The sequence below is a fragment of the Canis aureus genome, chromosome 6, assembly GCF_053574225.1.
Source record: "Canis aureus isolate CA01 chromosome 6, VMU_Caureus_v.1.0, whole genome shotgun sequence".
Classification (NCBI taxonomy): Eukaryota; Metazoa; Chordata; class Mammalia; order Carnivora; family Canidae; genus Canis; species Canis aureus.
The window spans coordinates 35,076,469-35,094,942 of record NC_135616.1 but is presented as its reverse complement, the minus strand read 5'-3'; the positions used below and the strand labels follow the sequence as shown (position 1 = coordinate 35,094,942).

The 18,474-nt window shown below is 43.3% G+C and overlaps 1 protein-coding gene across 6 annotated transcripts in view; it reads right to left on the bottom strand.

Annotated features, from left to right (window-relative positions):
• Positions 1-9,677: 9,677 nt before the first annotated feature.
• SETBP1 (SET binding protein 1) overlaps positions 9,678-18,474 on the bottom strand; it is a 359,759-nt gene continuing 350,962 nt past the window's right edge. For all 6 annotated transcript variants that reach the window (XM_077900618.1, XM_077900620.1, XM_077900622.1 and 3 more), the window contains one exon: positions 9,678-10,309. In XM_077900618.1, coding sequence (XP_077756744.1) covers positions 9,693-10,309 — 617 coding nt within the window. In that variant the 3' untranslated portion in view covers positions 9,678-9,692. The remainder of the gene's footprint in view (positions 10,310-18,474) is intronic.

The window sequence follows — 18,474 nt, the reverse complement described above, 5'->3', positions numbered from 1 at the left end:
TTATGTAGATACACAGCCCCAAAGGAGAGAAGGATAACTTCATTTCTTAAGTGTGGGTTCCATGTAGTAAGTTCCTTCCAAGGAACAAATTATGAAAAAGGATGAGGGGTGGAAGCAACTTGCCAGCCAGGTGGTCAAGGTTAAAATCAGCAGTGATGTCTTGACAGTATGTATACTTTACCTCCGTGGTCATCCTCTCAAAAACATATGACCCCAATCTAATGAGAAAAACACCAGATAAACCCAACTTAAGGACACACGTGGCCAATACTCCTCAAAATGGTCAAGGTTATTAAAAAGTAAGGACAGTCTGAGAACCTGTCACAGCTAAGAGGAGCCTAAGGAGACATGACTAAATGTAATGTGGTCTCCTGGAGAGGATTCTAGAACGTAAAAATGGGCATTAGCTAAAAACTAAAGACACTTGAATAATGTATAGTTAATAATAATGTAATAATTTGTTTTATTAATTGTGACAGATGCCACACTATAAGTAATAATGTTACTAATAAGGGAAACTGGCCTTATTACAGGGTTTGCGGGAACTCTCTGTACTATCTTGGCAATTTTTTGTAAATCTACAACTGTTCTAAAAATAGACCCTATTTTAAAAAGGCTACATATTGTACAATTCCATTTATGTAATATTCTTGAAATGAGAAAATCGTTGAGCTGAAGTACACATTAGCGGTTGCCAGGGATTAGGATGGTGAGGGAGGGAGTGGTCAGCAGAGGGAAATCTCTGTGGTGATGGTTTACTGATTGTGGGGGGGGTGATTACACAGGGCTATCCATGTGACAAAACTGCACAGATCTGTACGTGTGCGCACACACACACAAGTGAGTTCATATATAACCGGTAAAACCTGAATAAGCTCAGTGAACTGTGCCAACATCAATTTCTTGGTTTTGTTATCATACTGTGATTGTAGGGGATGTCAACATGGGGTTGGGGGAGGCAGTTGGGAGAAGGTTGTTCTGGACTTCCGTGTACATACCTGAGCATCCTCCTGTGAATCCATAATTATTTCAAAATGAAAGTTCCCAAGGAGACCTTCTGAGGCATCAGATGTCTACCTGCTTAGCAAGTGATATTCACAAGGATGTGAATCTGAAACTACTTGATGTTTGCACAGGCTGGTGTCTGGTTGTATTAGGATTGTCCAGAGGAGGAATGGAACCAATAGATTATATTTATATACAAACAGAGAGGAAGATAGACAGAAAGATAGATTGATTTTTTTATAGGAATTGGCTCACATGGTAATGGAGGCTGAGAGGTCCCACAGTCTGTCATCTGTAAGCTGGAGACCCAGGAAAGCCAGTGGTGTCCTTCGGTCCTCACTCGAAGGCCTGAGAACCAGGGGAGCCAATGGCATGAATCCCAGTCGGAGGGCAGAGGATGAAATGTTCCATCTCATCAGTAAGGCAGAAAAGGAGGTGAATTCCACCTTCCTCCTCTTGTTCTATTCAGGCCCTGGTGGCACTGGATGAGGCCCACCCACAGCCGGGAGGGCAACCCACTTAACTCCGTCTACTGATTCAAACACTAATCTCACCTAGAAACACCCTCACAGACACACTCGAAAGAAGTGTTTCACCTGGGCATCCTGTGGTCCCTCAGGCTGACACATAAAATTAACCATCACAACTGCTTTCATTGGTTTCTTACAACTGTCTAGTTTGGGGATGGATTTAGGGTCTTCTGGAGTAGTATTAATGAATGCAGTGAGGGAAAACTTGGGAGACAGGTCTTGGGGGTTTCAGGGGCAAGGGCAGCATGGATGGTCTGAGAAGTAGCAACAGAGATCATCTCTACGTTCCAGAGATACACAGATCTCATTTTTTTTTTCTAAGCTTTTGTTCTTACAAAAATGATTTTGCGAGAATGAGAAAAGGATGTCTATCTGGTACAGATGCCAGAGCAAGGGCACAGAGCTTGACAAGCAGTGTGCAGGCTGGATTTCAGCTCCAACTTACTTTCTCGGCCAGGTCTGCTTGTGCAGAACACAACCTCTACAACCAGACATGGTAGCTCTGGCTAAGGATTATACTGTGTCATAGGTGGTATTATTAAGAAAAGTAACCAAAAGGATGGTTTGAGAATTTGTAGGTTGTAGTCATGAAACTTCCCAGAGGAGGTGGGGTTTGAACTTTAAAAGATGAGAAGTTGGGCAGATAGAGAATGGGAGCAGGGGGTTCATGATCTAGATTTGCTTGCATAAAATTGAGTGGTACTTTGTCTTCCTTACTCATCCTTGTATCTTGGAGGACTTGGCAGGGTGCAGATAGTGAAAGAAAGATGGAAAAAAAGGAAGGGAAAACTTGATTATAGGTCCTCATGATTCTTTTTTCTTACCACTGATTTCTTCTATACCCTCACATCCTTTGATCAGATCAGGATAGGATAGACTATGTTGAGGTGACGACCCCAACATGTCATTGGTTGTACACAATGATGGGGGTTCAATGGAAACTCAAGGTGGGACCTGTTTGGAAGGCACCAAAGTGACAGCATTGGATACTCTAGACTGCAGATACCCTTGAAAATTTAACCTCCCATTCGAGAGTAAGCAAGCGAAACTCCAGTAAGTTTTGCATGTGGGCATAGAACTCTTCGGTGACCGGGCAGAAATACATCCCAGGTCTCTTGATTCTTGTTTTATTGCTCTATCCACTAAAAACAGGAGAACGAGTTTTAAAATATCAGTTTTAAAATATCAAGCTTAGTAGTGACAGAAGATGTGTGGCTTCTGACTCTTTGGAGATTTTACTATTTCTAATTTGTTACTCTCCAATTTAGCATAGATGAATGTCAATAACACTTGGAACCAGTTTTTTCTTTAATTAATTCTGCAAATAAAAGCCCCCATGACACACTTAAGCCGAGTACGGCCACACTGTATAGCAATTAGAACCCTGGATGTGGGCATTTCCCATAAAAGTGAAGGTGTTACTAGCAACAGTGGGATGCATACCACTGTTTGCCCCCTTCTTGACCCCTTTCGCACTGGGTCATTATCTCATCTAACCTATGAAGAGCCTTCTGTGACCTTGGGCAAATCCTTTAGCTATTCGTATCCCATTGTCCTCACTCTCTATCACATGTGTGACAGGTTAAAAATTTTGAAGTCATAACTGATTTCCAATATGCCCACTCTGCTACTGGTGTCCTTCCCCAGTACAGGCAGTGTGGCTGGTTTGGGCTCAGCCCCTCAGAGCATATATTCAACAGCAGAAAGCAGAAGGGGAAAAAAATGAAAAAGACTTTTTCCCCCTGGCTTTTCAGTTTCAAATGCCTAAAAACTAGGGATGTAGAAAGGACTCGGGCACAGAGAAACAATTTGGATGGAAGGCGGAGCAAGGTTTTCCAAGTGACCCTTCCTTCCTCCCCCTCTAGATTAGAAAGTGGAACCTTTAGGCCTGGAACTACGATTCTGCTCTGCTGGTGCAACAGGGGCTTAAAAATTAATAACGTTGGGTTGCAGAAAAATTTAATGATATCTATTCCTTCCACTCATCTGTTTGTAGACTGAGATTCATACCAGCCCCATGTGTGAACCCATCTGACTTTCCTGAGAATCTTTGTCAGCACATTGCCAATCTGTGGCCTGATTAAAAACCTCCAAAAGATGGGCCAATCCATTCCAAGGCAACAGCTTTGTCCCTGCTGGTGGGAAGAGATTAGGGGTACTCTGGGAAGTCATTGCTGATTTCAGAAATACCACTGGTCTAATGAACCCGAGTTAGAAAGAGGACTCTATAAGGCTTTAAATTTTCCTGGTTCAGTGCAAGATAGTTGGCAGAGAGGGAAAAGAGGGCAAATTCTACTTTGTTAGGAGTTGCTGACTAAATTCTCTGAGTCTCGGGAGGCTACCTATAGCGCTAGTGCTCTGACCATCCTGAGGCTGCCCTGATAATCTCTCCTGACGACTTCCATTCATTCCACCAGACTTCTGTTATTCCACTGTGAGTGCTACAAATACTGAATGTTTCAATAAATGTCACAGCAGGTCCGATTGATAGTTAGGGATCAGAGCTGCTCCTGGTATTTCCTATGTGCCTTGTTGGCTTTTGGAGGTGGAACATCCGATTAGACAAAAAGAATGAAAAATAAATAACTATATATATGTTTAACATACTCTCCAAGTGGAATGTGTAAATTATACTTTAAAAGGGCCTTAAGAAACAACTTGACTCTAAACACAAAATTGGAACAGAGTGGGAAGAGAAGAAAGTGCCAGCCTGGGGGCTCCCTGCTTCTTCTGAGACCCCATCACTCTTACCAGTTGCCACATTTCACTTAGAACTGCTAGTTCGCATTTCACACAGGCCTGTAAGTTCCTTCAGAACAAGGCCTTCTTGCTTCTGGCCCTTGCCCTCGGGGTCTTGTTCAGACTGGTAGACTTTGGCTAGGTGATCCATAACTGTCTGTGGTTGATTAAATAGCCTTCCCTATCACTGCAAACTTTAAATCCAGCCAGGGATCTATCCTTCAGATACCTGACATCTTGGAATATTTAGTAAGAAAGCATAATCCCCATCCATAATGTTCTAAAAATTTAGGACAGGATGGGTCTCCAACATTATACAACAAACTTTGATTGCTTTCAGCAGAGGTCTGACTGGTTCTTTGAATCAGCCGTTGGCTTTATGTCCAGGTGTAATATATTCCGAACAGTAACCCAGTAAATCAGACTCAAAATCTTGCACCAAATGTACTTCCCAGATTCATGCAAAAGGCAGAGGTTTGGTTAGAATTTTCTCAATGATTCTATATCCAGTTTGTGTGAGCAAAGACCCCCCAAATACTATTAAACTCCTTAGTGATGTGAACCAGATGGAAAATAAAACAAAAGAATTCACAACTCATGTTAGACTGAATTGAATGTCTTTAATTTCACACAATGAATAACATATGAATAGGATTAACTTTTTTTTTTTAATAGTTAAGTGCTCTATACTGTGCTAACCTGATCTGGTAGCGAAAAAGACTGAGCTTTCTTTTAGAAAAAATGTTTAAAACCCAACATCTAAGACCATGGAGGAGCATGACAGTAAAGCATGCCAGATGTATCTACGCCTCAAATAACAGCAAGTCCGTGTTCATTTTAAATGTACAAAAATGCTTTATGAATAAAAACTGTTACAAAAAGAACATTTCAAACAATGTACAATTTTCTTGCCTCTATATTCAATAAAATACAAATACATTTTTTGTTCTAAAATATGTTTACATACAATCAAAGTAGAACATGCAAATTACACTTTAAAAAAGGCTTTTAAAAACCACTTATGAATACAAACTAAAAATTAGCCAGCACGACTTGTAAGACAATCTTGTGCCCCATTTTTTTCTTTTGAAATATATATATACATATTTAACACATCATGTGCATTTATTATTATTTAAGAAATAGATTTTTTTAAAAAAGGAAGAAAAGAAAGACACCAACCTAGGTTGGAACTGCCCTTCTGTGTTGACCGGTGGCAGCTCTTCTCAATCCTTCCCCCCCTGTAGTGTTTATTATACCTGGGGAAGTGGGCAATCGAAATCCAGGAAGTTTCTTCCTTGGTTGATATGTGCTTCTAAGACTGTTCCCCAAATGACCGAGTCCCATGGGAGAGAAGACTCATCAGTGGGGCGAACTCTCCAAGAAACAAGAGGCAGAGGGAGCCTTTTATTGTGGAAAGAAACTTTAAAAAACACCAAGAAAATGCTACGGTATATTACAGTTTGAGTTTCTAGGCACTGTGATGACATTATCTGTAAGCTCTGGCATTTGGACCATTGTGATACTATAGGGTAGTGTTGAGAATAATGTCTATATTTATCTACTTTTACATGATGAGAAGCACTGAAAATCCTGCAATGTAACACTTAAATGGCTTTTGAGGCATTTCGGCTTCTGCCACCCCGTCTCTCTCCATGCTACAGTTGGCATTTAAAGGCTTTGGAAATATATGTATGGACTTTAGACAGTTCCCAGGTAAATCTTCCTAGTGGTAGGGAAAAAATATTCTCCAAAAAACTCATTATCTGGATATTATTGGGTAATAAGCTGTAGGAGTGGGATTTTCTACTAAAGTACTAAAAACCAAATCCTTTATGATCTGCATGTAGTACATCACCTTATACTATAATTCTGTCACCACTTGCTTATCATATTTATAGAGCCAGCAATGTGCAGAACACAAATTCCGACTGCCATCGAACATGGCCTCCCACTCCGGACAGCAGCCAAGTTAGCATGCTAATCCTCTGTCAGCCCTTAGTCACCTACTCTGGGCTGTCAGTGGCTGTTGAGTCCCGGTCCTGCCAAGTCACACACCAGCTCCTGACATGCTCTCCTTTCTTTTGACCTATCTTCCTTGGGTTGTAGCCAGAGCCATGCTATTAGACGAAGTTAGACTTCGGTATCTTTCATTTGAGATGAGGGATTGAAAAGCAAGTGGCTCCTTGACCACTTAGGAAGGTGGATCAGAGACCCATCATCACCTTCAAGGAGGGTTTTTCATCTCGATTTCATCCTTTGCTCACCCTTGATCAGACTCCCTAAGAGTGGGTTCATACCTGCTTGCTGAAGGAAAGTATTCCAGGGCGGGGGGCGGGGGGGGGGCACAACAAAACCCAAGAGATTGCTCATGAAATAACTTGTGGGGGTGTTTATGGAGTCCCCTGCATCCCAAATGACATCACCTCTAAATGAAAATAGAGCCCCGGATGTCAGTATTGACTGGCTAGAGACTCCTCGATCTGGGTCAAGATTGCTGGGTTCTCATCCTGGGTCTGAGCCACTGAGTGGTGAAACTAGACTGGCCCAGTGTTCAGCCTGGACAGGAGAGGAGAGGCTGGTGGAAAGGCGTTAGAGAATAAAGAAATGGTTGTACCAAGGAGATGAGGAATGGAAGGTATAAGAAAAAATAACGTGACTCTGAAGTAGAGCTGGGCAAGTGAGAGAGGAAGCTGGCAGGTGCCAGGACTTGCTTCCACCTTCCATGGGCTATTCAGCGGGTCTCACTCTGGGTCCTCTGCAGTTTTCTAGTCTATTCTTAGGGGTCATAAGTGTAGAGGATTTGAATTTAACTCACATGACAACTGTAGAACTGAATTTACATAGAAGCGACAAGCCTGCTGTATCCCTCCTGGAATACTTTACATTGGTTTGGAAATTCTAATGTATCCTTAAGTTATTTGAAATTTCTCTCCAAATAGAGGTTAACGTCAATTAGGGTTTGGGTCCTACATTAAGAAGCTTAGAGAGTGCCAGCTCATTCTTTTCTGCAGGGAGATTTCGACCACTCACAGACTTGGTTGGGGAAATGGTACTCCACCACCAGAAGGAGGAAGGGCAAAAGAAAAGAATGAAGGACATGATTTTCAAAGTCCGACAGGAGAGAAATCCCTTTATGGGTTTAATTGGAATGAAAATGGTTGCTCTTTCATAGCAATGGTGGGGTGAGCGGGGCTAATTTAAATCTTCCTCTCCGGTGACTTCGGAACCACTCAGACATGGCTTGGGAATGGCAAATTGAAAGTGGCTGGTTTGATTTTGCTGTTCGACTTGTGTGAAATGCCAAAGGTCCACCTAGGTCACAAATGGAAGTATCTATGATATAAGCTTTAAAGTACAGGAGAACGCATTTCTTTAAACTTACATATTGCTAGGATTAAATGTGACTGACCTAGTGGGTGGCAAACGATGTTAAGTCCAAGGTGACAGTGCAGAATAGGATGACTCTGTGGGTAATTCCAACCAATTGTTGGTGCCATGACAGAGCAGTGATGTTTGCGAGCATATTAACTTGGGATTTTAAAATTTACTCCCATAGATACCCCATCCCTTATTCTCCTGCGTTCCCAACAAAAATCCATCTCTCTCTAAGGAAAGGGGTGTTGTGTTCTGAAGTGGTAATACAATTTCCAGCCAGTCCCAACTTCCTGTAAAGCAACTTAATTTGGAGGTAAACCAGATACTCTAATTCCCATTAGAAAATTGAATTCTGTCTCTCAGTGTCTCTCTTTTTATAATCTACCATGCCAGGTGTTTGATGTCTTGGGGAAGGTAAGGGGAGGAGGAAGGGAGGAAATTGAAAATACTTATTTGAAATTTCCACATCTGACTTTTAGAAAAACATCTACGGCAATGGAATAACTTCATATTCATTCTGAGTCTTCTTAACATGTTTTGCTTGAATTGTGGAAATGGGTGATAGAGATGGAATATCTGTCCACGCTAAACCGATGGCTAGAGTACAACTTGGATGAGAAATGTACAGTTGAAATTGACCATTTAAAAGACGATTTGTCACACACAGTTTGCATCCATGCAGACTGATAGTTTTATAATTACATTATGTACAAAAATGTTTTAGTTTATTAAGGCAACCACAATTTGGATACTTTGTCCAAGGTGGCTTGATACAATTGGAGTGGCGATACCCTTTGAGCATTTTCTTTCCTTTCTTTCTTTCTTTTTTTTTTTTTTTTCAGATAAGAACACTTACTCCCGTTTGCTTTTAAGAAATAATCATCAAGGGATAATGGACTTACTTTATTGTCTTTTTGTTTGCTTTTTTTCAACGACCTATGATAGTTATTTGTATGAGAATTCACATACCAAGGCATTGCTAGACGTTTGTCTTTCTGGTGGGTCTGGGGTTTCCATTTTTGGTGATTTGTCAGTTATTCCATTTGCTGTGGATTATTAAAACCATTTTCGTCTGCCTATTCTCTGCTGATATGTTTTAAGTATAAAAATAACCTGGTTGACACCCCGGCCAACATATCCTCGGCTGCTCGAAATCACTTATTAAAAAGGCTTTATCAATACTGAGTATCTGTCTTACAATGATTGGGATTCAAAGCCAAGTTCCTTGGGACAGCATGCCAAGGGTGAACATGAACAACACGCAAAAAGCCTACATTATTCCGGTGTGTACCAAGGAAAAGAAGGCAGCAAGTAAGTTAATGAAAAGGTATGTGGAAGTACAACGGGACAAGGAACACTAGGAGGAACAGACTACGCTAAGTATCCGTGTGTGGTACAGAGGAGGCGTACGGAAGGATCTGGACGCATGTCTACGGTTGCCTATCACTAGAACTCCACCTTCTGATGACGAATCCATCTGAGCAACTGTATGGTTAACGGAAAGATTCAGGTCACCTGAAGATGATGTTGGTGCCCCAAAGCCTAGAGCCGAGCTCGGAAAACCAAACTAAAAGGCAAAAAGCAATGACACGGAAATGGGTTACAACAAAGCCAGTCGAGAAATCTGCAGCTTTTCCTCCCCTTGGAATGTTTCCTAATTGAGGATGCTTCCCTTTCCATTTTCCTGGCCGGCGCGCGCTCGGGGCGCGGGCGGGCGGGCGGGCGGGGGCCGGGGCCGGGGCCGGGGGGCCGGGGCCGGGGGCCGGGGGCGCGCCGCCCGCTGTCTCCTCCCCCGCGGAGGGTCCAGCCGCCGCGCGCGCGGTCGGGGCCGCGGTGGGGCGCGGACGGGCGGCTCCGGCGGGCGGGCGGGCGGCCCCCTGCTCGGCCCTCCCGAGGGCTCCGGAGGGCTCGACCCCGGGAGGGCGTCCCGAGAGGAGGGCGTCGGCGTCCCTGCGGCGCGGGGGGCGGCCCCCGCCCCGGCTCACGGCACGGCCGGCGTGCGGGTCCCCCCGGCGCCGGGTCGGGACGCCCGCACCCACCCTAGGGGAGGCCCTCGCTCTCGCTGCCTCGGGACTTCCTCTGCCGCTTGGCCTTCACCTCGTCCTCCGCGGGCAGCGGCGGCTGCGGGGGCGGCTGCTGCGGGGGCTGCGCCGCAGGCGGGGGTTTGTGTTTCCGCTTGCCTCCTCCGCGGGGCGCCTTGGGCAGCGGCGGGGGCGGCGGCGGCGGCGGCGGCGGCGGGGGCAGGGGCGGCGGGGGCGGGGGCAGGGGCGGCGCCTCCCGCGCCATGTGGATGACCGCCTCGATGGTGGCCATGATCGTGTCCTGGGCGGCCGCCGGCTCCAGCGCGAGCGGGCTCAGGCTCGGCTTCTGCCCGCGCTTGCTGGGCAGGTCGATGCATTTTTCCAGCACCGGCATTTGGTCCCTGGAGTCCTCGTCGAACTGGGTGGGCTGCTTGCGGGGACGGCCCCTCCTCTTCTTGACGAAGTTGTTGCCCGTCTTTGATTGTCTCTGCAGCCGCTTGGCCTTCAGGATCTTGTTCACGTGGTCCAGGTTCTTCTTGGTGGACAGGATCTTGGTGTAGTTGCACATCTTGCGCACCTCGCACTGGATGGCCTCGATCTCGCGCCGCTTGAATCGCTTCTTCAGGGAGGAGCTGGCTGCGGGAGGGGAAGAGAGGACAGTGAGCGCCAGAGGCACGCTGCCTGCCCCAAGCCCGGCCTGGGCCTGCGCCTGGGCCTGCGCCTGGGCCTGCGCCTGGGCCTGCGCGCGGACCACCCGCGCTGCCCGCGGCGGTGAGGGCTCTGGACGGGGCCCGCTGTCTACTCTTGCCCTTTCCGCCTCGAAGGTGGAGGGTGGTAAAAGACAAACACCGGTTGAAGGACTTACGGGTTCGCGGCCTTGCTGGGTACGCCACTCTGATCTTCACAACGGTTCTGTGAAATACCCTGGTTTCCGTTTTTTAAGACTTAGAAACCGAGGCCGGCATCACGTAGGAAGATCTACCCTGGAGGTCAATGTCAGAATCAATGTTTCCATTACCTTTCCCTATTATAACTTTTATTTCTTATTCAGCCCTTTGACATTTGATCTGATTCAATTTAGGATTAGGTTATGCTTTCGCTTTTTGTAGAAGAAGCCAAATTGGAAAAAAAAAAAAAAATGACAAACAGTCCTTTTTAACAGCAGTCCAGTTCATTCGTGTGTACTACCAACCTCAAAAAAGAGATGCCTTGACCTCACCAGGAATGTGTGGGTGACTGAACCTACTTATCTCTAACCCTCCTCCACTGACGGAAGGGAGGGTTATCCTCTGGGACACTCTATGTGGGATTACACCACCTAATTGTTGCCCCCGATGTTCTGCACTTGTCAAGTTTCCTGGTGGTGTCCAGCTGACCAACTCCTTCTTTACCAGTTTAACCCCTGGAAACCTCAAGGGAAATCAGCTAGCCCTTTCTGAATCATTTACACTCCTGCTACTGGGCTGTTTGTTGTTTGCAAAGAGACTTTTTCATGTCCCAGTGGCCAGAGGCACCTGCATCGTCGGAGTCAAACTTATAGTCTCTGGAAGTCCCCAGTCCTGCCACCACTAAATGGCTTCAGAACTGCTTCATTGGGAAGTCTGGACATTTGGAAGCTCAAGACGTAGCAGACTTTCCCTCCGTTGGGTCATTCTTTCTCCCTGTGCTGTTCCTGAGTAGGCACATATGTACATCCACGTATATACACACACGTGCAAACACACACACACATACACGGGCCCTCACACACACTCTGCTGCCCCATCTTCACACTGGCCCCTCCCTTTTTATGAACTTAAGAAATGTGTCCTCACTTCATTTTTTCCTGCTGTGATACATCCTGGATGCTCCACCCCAACGATGCCCATGGAGAAGACGCTGGCTCTACTACACATTATGAGGCCACAAGGAAATGTGTTTCACTTTAGCATCATGGTGTGTTTGTTATTCCATGTTTTTTCAACCAGCAGAGAAGTGGAATAAATCTCTCAAGGGAAATAAGGAACAAAATGCTGAAAACATGGATCCCACTCTCGCTTATTCTTGGGCACTCCCACTTTATTCCTTTCCCCTGCTTTCCCCTCTTCCTCTCCCAGGCTGTGCCTGACACAGACCTCCGGGAGGGGATTATTTGAAGTTATTTACGCCACTAGCTTTATGGACTGGGAAGCTCTGAGTTCCACAGGACAGGTCAGAGTGTTACTGCTTTTGGCCCAAGGTCATTGTAAGTCTTACTGAGCGATGAATAACTACTGAACAATCTTTAAAATAAGTTATAAAGATCAAAATAGAACAAAGCCAGAGTGAGCTTCTGAGTACAAAAATAAAATGTTTGTAGTTAGTGTTGTGAAAGAAAAACGTTGTTCGATTGTAAGTTCTCAGATGCAGGGACCAATTTTTGTCCATTTTTTACGTCCCTCACAGAGCGCAGCAGGGTGCCTTTCACACGGACAAGATTTAAAAATTGTTTTTGGACTGATGAATCACACTAATCATTGCTGCCTTCTAGTCACAGTCTTCTCTAAAAGAGATCTAAGTTTGGATTTTTAGAGTAACCACTGCAGGTATAGTGACAGTAAGAGCTAACAGGCCTCTGTGTCCGAGCTAGGCAATCTACCTCGTCCACACACTTGATGAGTAAATGAGAATGAGTCAAAAGTGTTCCGTAAGACCTCTGGCATTATTCCAAATACAAATTCCATTTGCAGCTTACCTTCGCGTTCTCTTATATCATCTTTGGGTGATGTATAATATAGCATACAGGTAGAAAGTAAGACATTTTAGGCAATTAGCTGGCAATATTTGACTGAGTAAACCTTGAGCGGGGAACTCTATGAGCTGCAGTTCATTGGGCATAGCCAGTGCTTGTCTCTCTCAGGGTTTTCTTTTGAGCATCAGGTGCCAAAAAACAAACCAAAAAAGGAACCTCATAGATAATACCATATTCGGTAATTTGTTATATGCTGCACAATATTGTATTAAACTTTGGCACTGAAAAATGATTATGAAATAAGTTACCTCTGAGTAGTGTAAACGTACCAAATAGTACGAAAAATATCATTACCAACTCCTTTGCACCCACCATTCGCTTACACCATAGATACATTAACATTTTATTTTTATTTTATTTTTTAAGATTTTATTTATTTATTCATGAGAGACCCAGAGAGAGAGGCAGAGTCGCAGGCAGAGGGAGAAGCAGGCTCCCCGTGGGGAGCCTGATGTGGGTCTTGATCCCAGGACCCCGAGATCACAACTCGAGCCGAAGGCAGATGCTCAACCATTGAGCCACCCAGGTGCCCCCTAAACATTATTTTTTTAAAGAAAGAAAATATTACAGAGTCAGCTAAGTTAGTGCTCCCTTCTCCATTCCCATCCCATCCCATGGTCGTATTTATACTTTTACTGCATGTGCATGAAGCCATATTAGGAAAAATTACCAGGCTGAAAACCACCTAATGCTGGCGATGCTGTAAGGAAATGGGGACCCTTGAATGCACTGTTGGTGGGAGGGAGTGTAGACTCATCTAACCCTATTGGAGGGCAGCTGGGCAGTGAGCACGAGACAGAAGATGAGCTTTGCTCAATGCCCCAGAGACTGCTGGCCAGGCTGCCTCCTTTACTCATTTGTAACAGGAGGCCGAGGATGTATAAGGATGTTCCTTGAAGCTCAGAAGACTGAAAACAATCTCAATGTTAAAGAGATAATCAATCGTGATATTCGAACAATGGAATATTATACCTATGTCAAGAGGAAGAAGCCACACATAGTGTATCAACGTGGTTAAATCTTTAAAAATGAAAAAAGGTGTTGAATAACAAAAGTAAAAAAAAAAGTACTTGTAAATATACTAGTTATAAAACTTTAAAAGCATACAGATCCCTTGAATTTTGATTTCAATTTCAATGTCCAGGTGTGGAGGTTTAAGAAACTATAATACAGAGCTCAATTGTGAGCCAGAGACTAGCTGGATGAGATTTCATGCTTTCTTCTATCCAAAGCTACGCCGTAGCACTTCAGTAAGCCTCTAGAGGAGTGCTGGCCAGTAGAATTTCCTATGGTGGTGGAAATGTTCTCTGTCTGTGCTGCCCCATTTGGTAGCCCCCAGCCACACGTGGCTACGAAGCACCTGAAGTGTGGCTAATGTGACTGAGAAAATGCATTCTTAATTTAACTCGCTCCATGTGGCTATGGCTACCAAACCGTAGGGCAGCTCAGCTTTAGTCCCGGCCAGCAAGAAACAGAGAGGTACACCAGGTTCATTCAGTAAAACACAGACGTACGTGGGAGACTCTGGGCAAAACACCTGTGCCTTTAACAAATAAGATGCAAAGAGAGAAAGGCAGGGGAGGGAGTGGAACTGTAAATTAAAAGAGACGTAAGAGCTAAAATGACCATATTTTGGGGCCAATTTAAACAAACTTGTCAAAAGAGGTATTTCTTGAATTCTTGGAAATATGAATACTGTCTGGGCACCTCATGATCTTATTTAACTACTGTTTATTTTCTTAGGTGTGATAATTGCATTATGATACTTTTTTTTTTAAAGCACCAATCTTTTAGAAAGATTTGCTGAAATATTATAGATGGAGTCACATGGTATCATCTGGGATCAGCTTCAGAATAACCAGGAAGGGAGGAATTAAGTAGAAGTACTGATGAAATAAGAGTGAATTGATATTGTTGAGGCTGAGTGACAGATACACAGAGGTTTATTATGCTATCCTGCCTACATTGGTGTATATTCGGTAATCCCATAAATACATGGTTAAAAACCCATAAACGGTAGGCGGCAATAAAATGTCTGTCTTAGAATCTTAGGACTGTCGGGTGTTCTGGTTTTCACTCTCTTGGGCTCTATCGCACCTAAATAATTTTTGATAAGGATAAGAAATGTCCTCAGTGAAAGGCATGCATCATCCCCTAGAAAATTCCTGCTGGGAGCTGCCCTCCTGGCTTAATGGGATGGGAGAAGGAATGAGAGATCTGGGTTTTATGCTGTGATCAACTGAATGAACATATCAGGACCCAATCTCCATTGAGGCCATCAGGTGTTAATACTTAATTTCCCTCTTTCTTTTTTACATTAATAACTTTGGGGGAGGGGTTCACAGCTAATGAATATCTGAATTTTATTCTGTCCTTATATGTATAATCCATATATTTCAGCTCAGGTTTGTTACCCCTGCGTATGGAGCACAGAAGAGTGCAGGGCAGCTGGAAACCAGTTGGAACGAGGATGAACCTCTTAGCCCCTCCGGATCTCTTTTTCTTCATCTGTTGTGTTCGATAGTCAGACTAGGTGCTCTCAAAATTCCCTTCTAGATTTAAAGATTGCTGTCATTCTTTCCTTTTCTCATTATCAATCGCCTCCCCAAATGTGAGGTGGCTTTCTACAACATTTATTCCCTCTAATGATTTTGAAACCCTAGTGGTGGAGGGGGGAGGACTTTGGACTTGGCAGGGTATGATATTCACAAATCTTTCTCCTTATTGCTTATGATTTCATTGTCCCTCTAAATGTTTTCAGATTTTTCTCTCTTCAAATTGTTTCATTATTAGACAGTAATTTCTGGGCTCTTGCAGCAAAGATTGATTCCATATTTGCTCTCCTTCTTCTAATGGTCCCATATCTTGCCTGTTCTTTGTTAGTTTTAGAAAATAATTATGAGTGGCCAGGGCAAAATGAAAATTCATGTCTTCGTAACTGCAGAGCAAATCATCTTCTAGACCTTTCTCTGTATTTAAAATCGTCATACAAATGGTTGATGTGGTTTTGGGGCCTAGATCTAGCTTTTCTATCTTTCTCTTCCCATTATCAAAAGATTGGCTCATCAGCATTTGTTGATTTTGTTACATCTTTTATGATAATCAAAGGCTAGACTTAGCACTATGTTTTGCATTCTGACTTTGTGGACACAAGGCAGGCACTGTGAGGCAGACAAAGGTTAACAAGGCTTCAGTTATACAGAAAGGTCCCCTCAAATAAGTGCTAACGGTTTGCTACTTTGTGCAAAGTGCTACTTTGTTTTGCATGTGCAAGACACACCCTAGTTTACAAGAAAGTTTGGGGTACATCAGAGAGGGGAGTAAATTCATCTCTAGATTGATTAGAGTGTTTCTTGCTGTTGAAATATCCCCCTGGCCGGGGGGTGGAGTGGGTAGTACTGGGGATTTCTGAACTGTCTGGAGTTGCCTTCCAGGGTGGAAAGGACTGGAACACTATCTTCCCTCAGTTAAGGCAGAGAGCAGAATGAACCACACTGGATGGGGATCCAAGTTAAGATCCTTCCAAGGCAAAAGCCGCGTCTTTTCTTTGCACTCCCAGAGTCCCCAGTACAGGTCCATTCACACAGCGGTACATGACCTGGTATACGGTACATGCTCAGCAAATACAAACTCAAGGGAATTCACTTGTTTAATGCTCTCCCATGGAATCGTGTTTTTTTTCTTTTTTTTTAACTTTGTACTTAACTCAGTAATGATCTCTTATTTTCCTAATGCTGCCTTTTATTTTTTTAATGGGATGTATGAAGCAACTTGCCTTGGCATGCACACGTTCTTCCTTTTTCCTTAGAATTTAACCATATAGAATCCCGGCCTTAAAGGCTCTTTTAAAAAAAGATGGCACATGGCCTCTGCTGGTGAGGCCTCTGCAAGGCAGGGCACATCTGAGTAGCTGCTGGTCATCAGCCTAAGTGCTAAAGTACTGCTTTCCAGTTTCAAAACTGTAATTTAGAATTAAGAGTTAGCAGATGTGGGAGATTTGTCACACTATAAAGGTGTTTCCATTCTGTTTTTCAAGTCATCTTAATACAGTTTGGGGTTTCTCCGGAAATGTGACTAGCTTGTTGGAAGCACAGTACCTGCTTGATTCTTGCGGGACAGCTTCTACTTTGGGGCTTTATTGTGAAGGAACTTATCTTGGCAGCAATGGCTTGGGGGACTCTGGTTTTGTTTTGCTCTTACTTCACATTCTCCCCGGACCAGTGATGGTTGGAGGGGAAGTGGGCCTTTTGGCTGATGGAGAAATGAAGTATGTGGGGTGCATGTTTACATGGGGAACTCTGAAGAGGCAAGAGCCACCAGGGTGCCTCCCCTAGATTTTCTGGGAGGCATTATTGGCATTAGGGGTTCAGGAACTTGCCTCACACTCTCCTGCCTCTGCAGCCCTGCCCATACTGGCCATACCTTCTGTGCCTCTCCAGCCCCCATCACCTCTTCATTCAGCCACTTCCTAGTGGAGTGCACATTCCCCATGGAAGAGACTATCTCCTCGGCTATCGGAAAAACATATTAATAGTTTTTAAAAAATATTTTTATTTATATTTTCTCTAAAAAATAAGAGCTAAGTTAAGTATTCTAATGCTTAATATTTGGAGCAACTGTGATGTCCTTATTTGGACTGTAAATCAGATGGTGTGTCACCTGTCACAGTTGGGCAGGAGGTACCCATGAGAAGGAGAGGCCACATTTATTTAAAGGGTTGACAGGCATCCCATCAGTTTATTACCTCTGGGTTGTTGCCATGTCCCACATTCAAAACGCTACGGTAGGTCAGCCCTCCTGATTCATTTTAGGAAATCAAGGTCTTTAAAAAGAAAAAAAAAATACTTTGAAATAAGATCAGGAATATCCATGAAATAAGTTATATGCCATGCAGAGTTTTACTGGTTTCCCTTAGCAAACTGTGTAAGAATTGCCATTTTCAGAGATGAATTTTGGCAATTTCTTGGATATAAAAGACAAGGGTTCTAAATGTTCTCACCTTTTCTGTGCTGTCAATGGGCTGTCAGTAAGAAACACAAACAAACTTAATGTCTCATTAGGGCAAAATGGGCAAGAATGTAACTGCTTTTAGGAAGAAACTCATACTAGAGGCAGCATTTTTGAAAACTGATTGAAAATGTTTCCACTGTTTGGCAATTTTGTTGCTGAAACGATGTATTGTAACATATAAAACCCCTTAGGTCTGCAAATTAAAAAAATCCTGTAAACAGAGTAAACTTCCAAATGCAGAGTTTCAGAGATTTGAACTCATTAAAAAATGCAATGCCTTTTGATATGCAGGACCATCTGATTGTTAAGGAAGTTGGTTAGCCAAATTTCAACAATAACTTTTGCTTAATTGATGAATGAGATTGAAAAAAAATAGTACTCTGATTTAAGCAAAATCCTTTTGCATGTATGTTTATGTGAAATATCCTTTTAACCTACAACATCTTCTAACAAGTATTGAAACAAAGAGATTTTGGAATCAGAGCTTCAAATTGCTCTATCACAAGTGTTAATAAAAGATCCAAGGTTTTCCAAAAGAAGTATTCGAACTCATTCAATTGGCTCTCCTAAAACATTATTAGAAATATTAAAATGACTAAAATTTTGATGATAGTGAACGTATTTTCGTTTCATTCATAATACAAAGATGAAATTTAAAATCATTTTAACAATATGATTTCAGCTTTATCTCAACCTTTTAAGATGTATATTTTAAAAGATGAGTGCATATATTCTGAATATTTATTTGCATGGGGTAACTGTTCCAAATTATGTTACTGATATTACCACATGATCAAAAACTGGGGCTGCTTTGAAATTGTCCTTTCTTTTCCTAAACTCCCGAGGAGTTTATTGACCCAGTATTTAATACTCAGAGATTTTTAACTTTCTTTGAGGGCACAGTGGTGTAAGAAGCCTTAAAGCTTCTGGAAGACATGGCATATGCTCCTCTTCATACCCCAACTGACAAAGAGCACAGTGCCTTTTTCATAATAGATGCTTGCTTAATATTTCTTGCTGG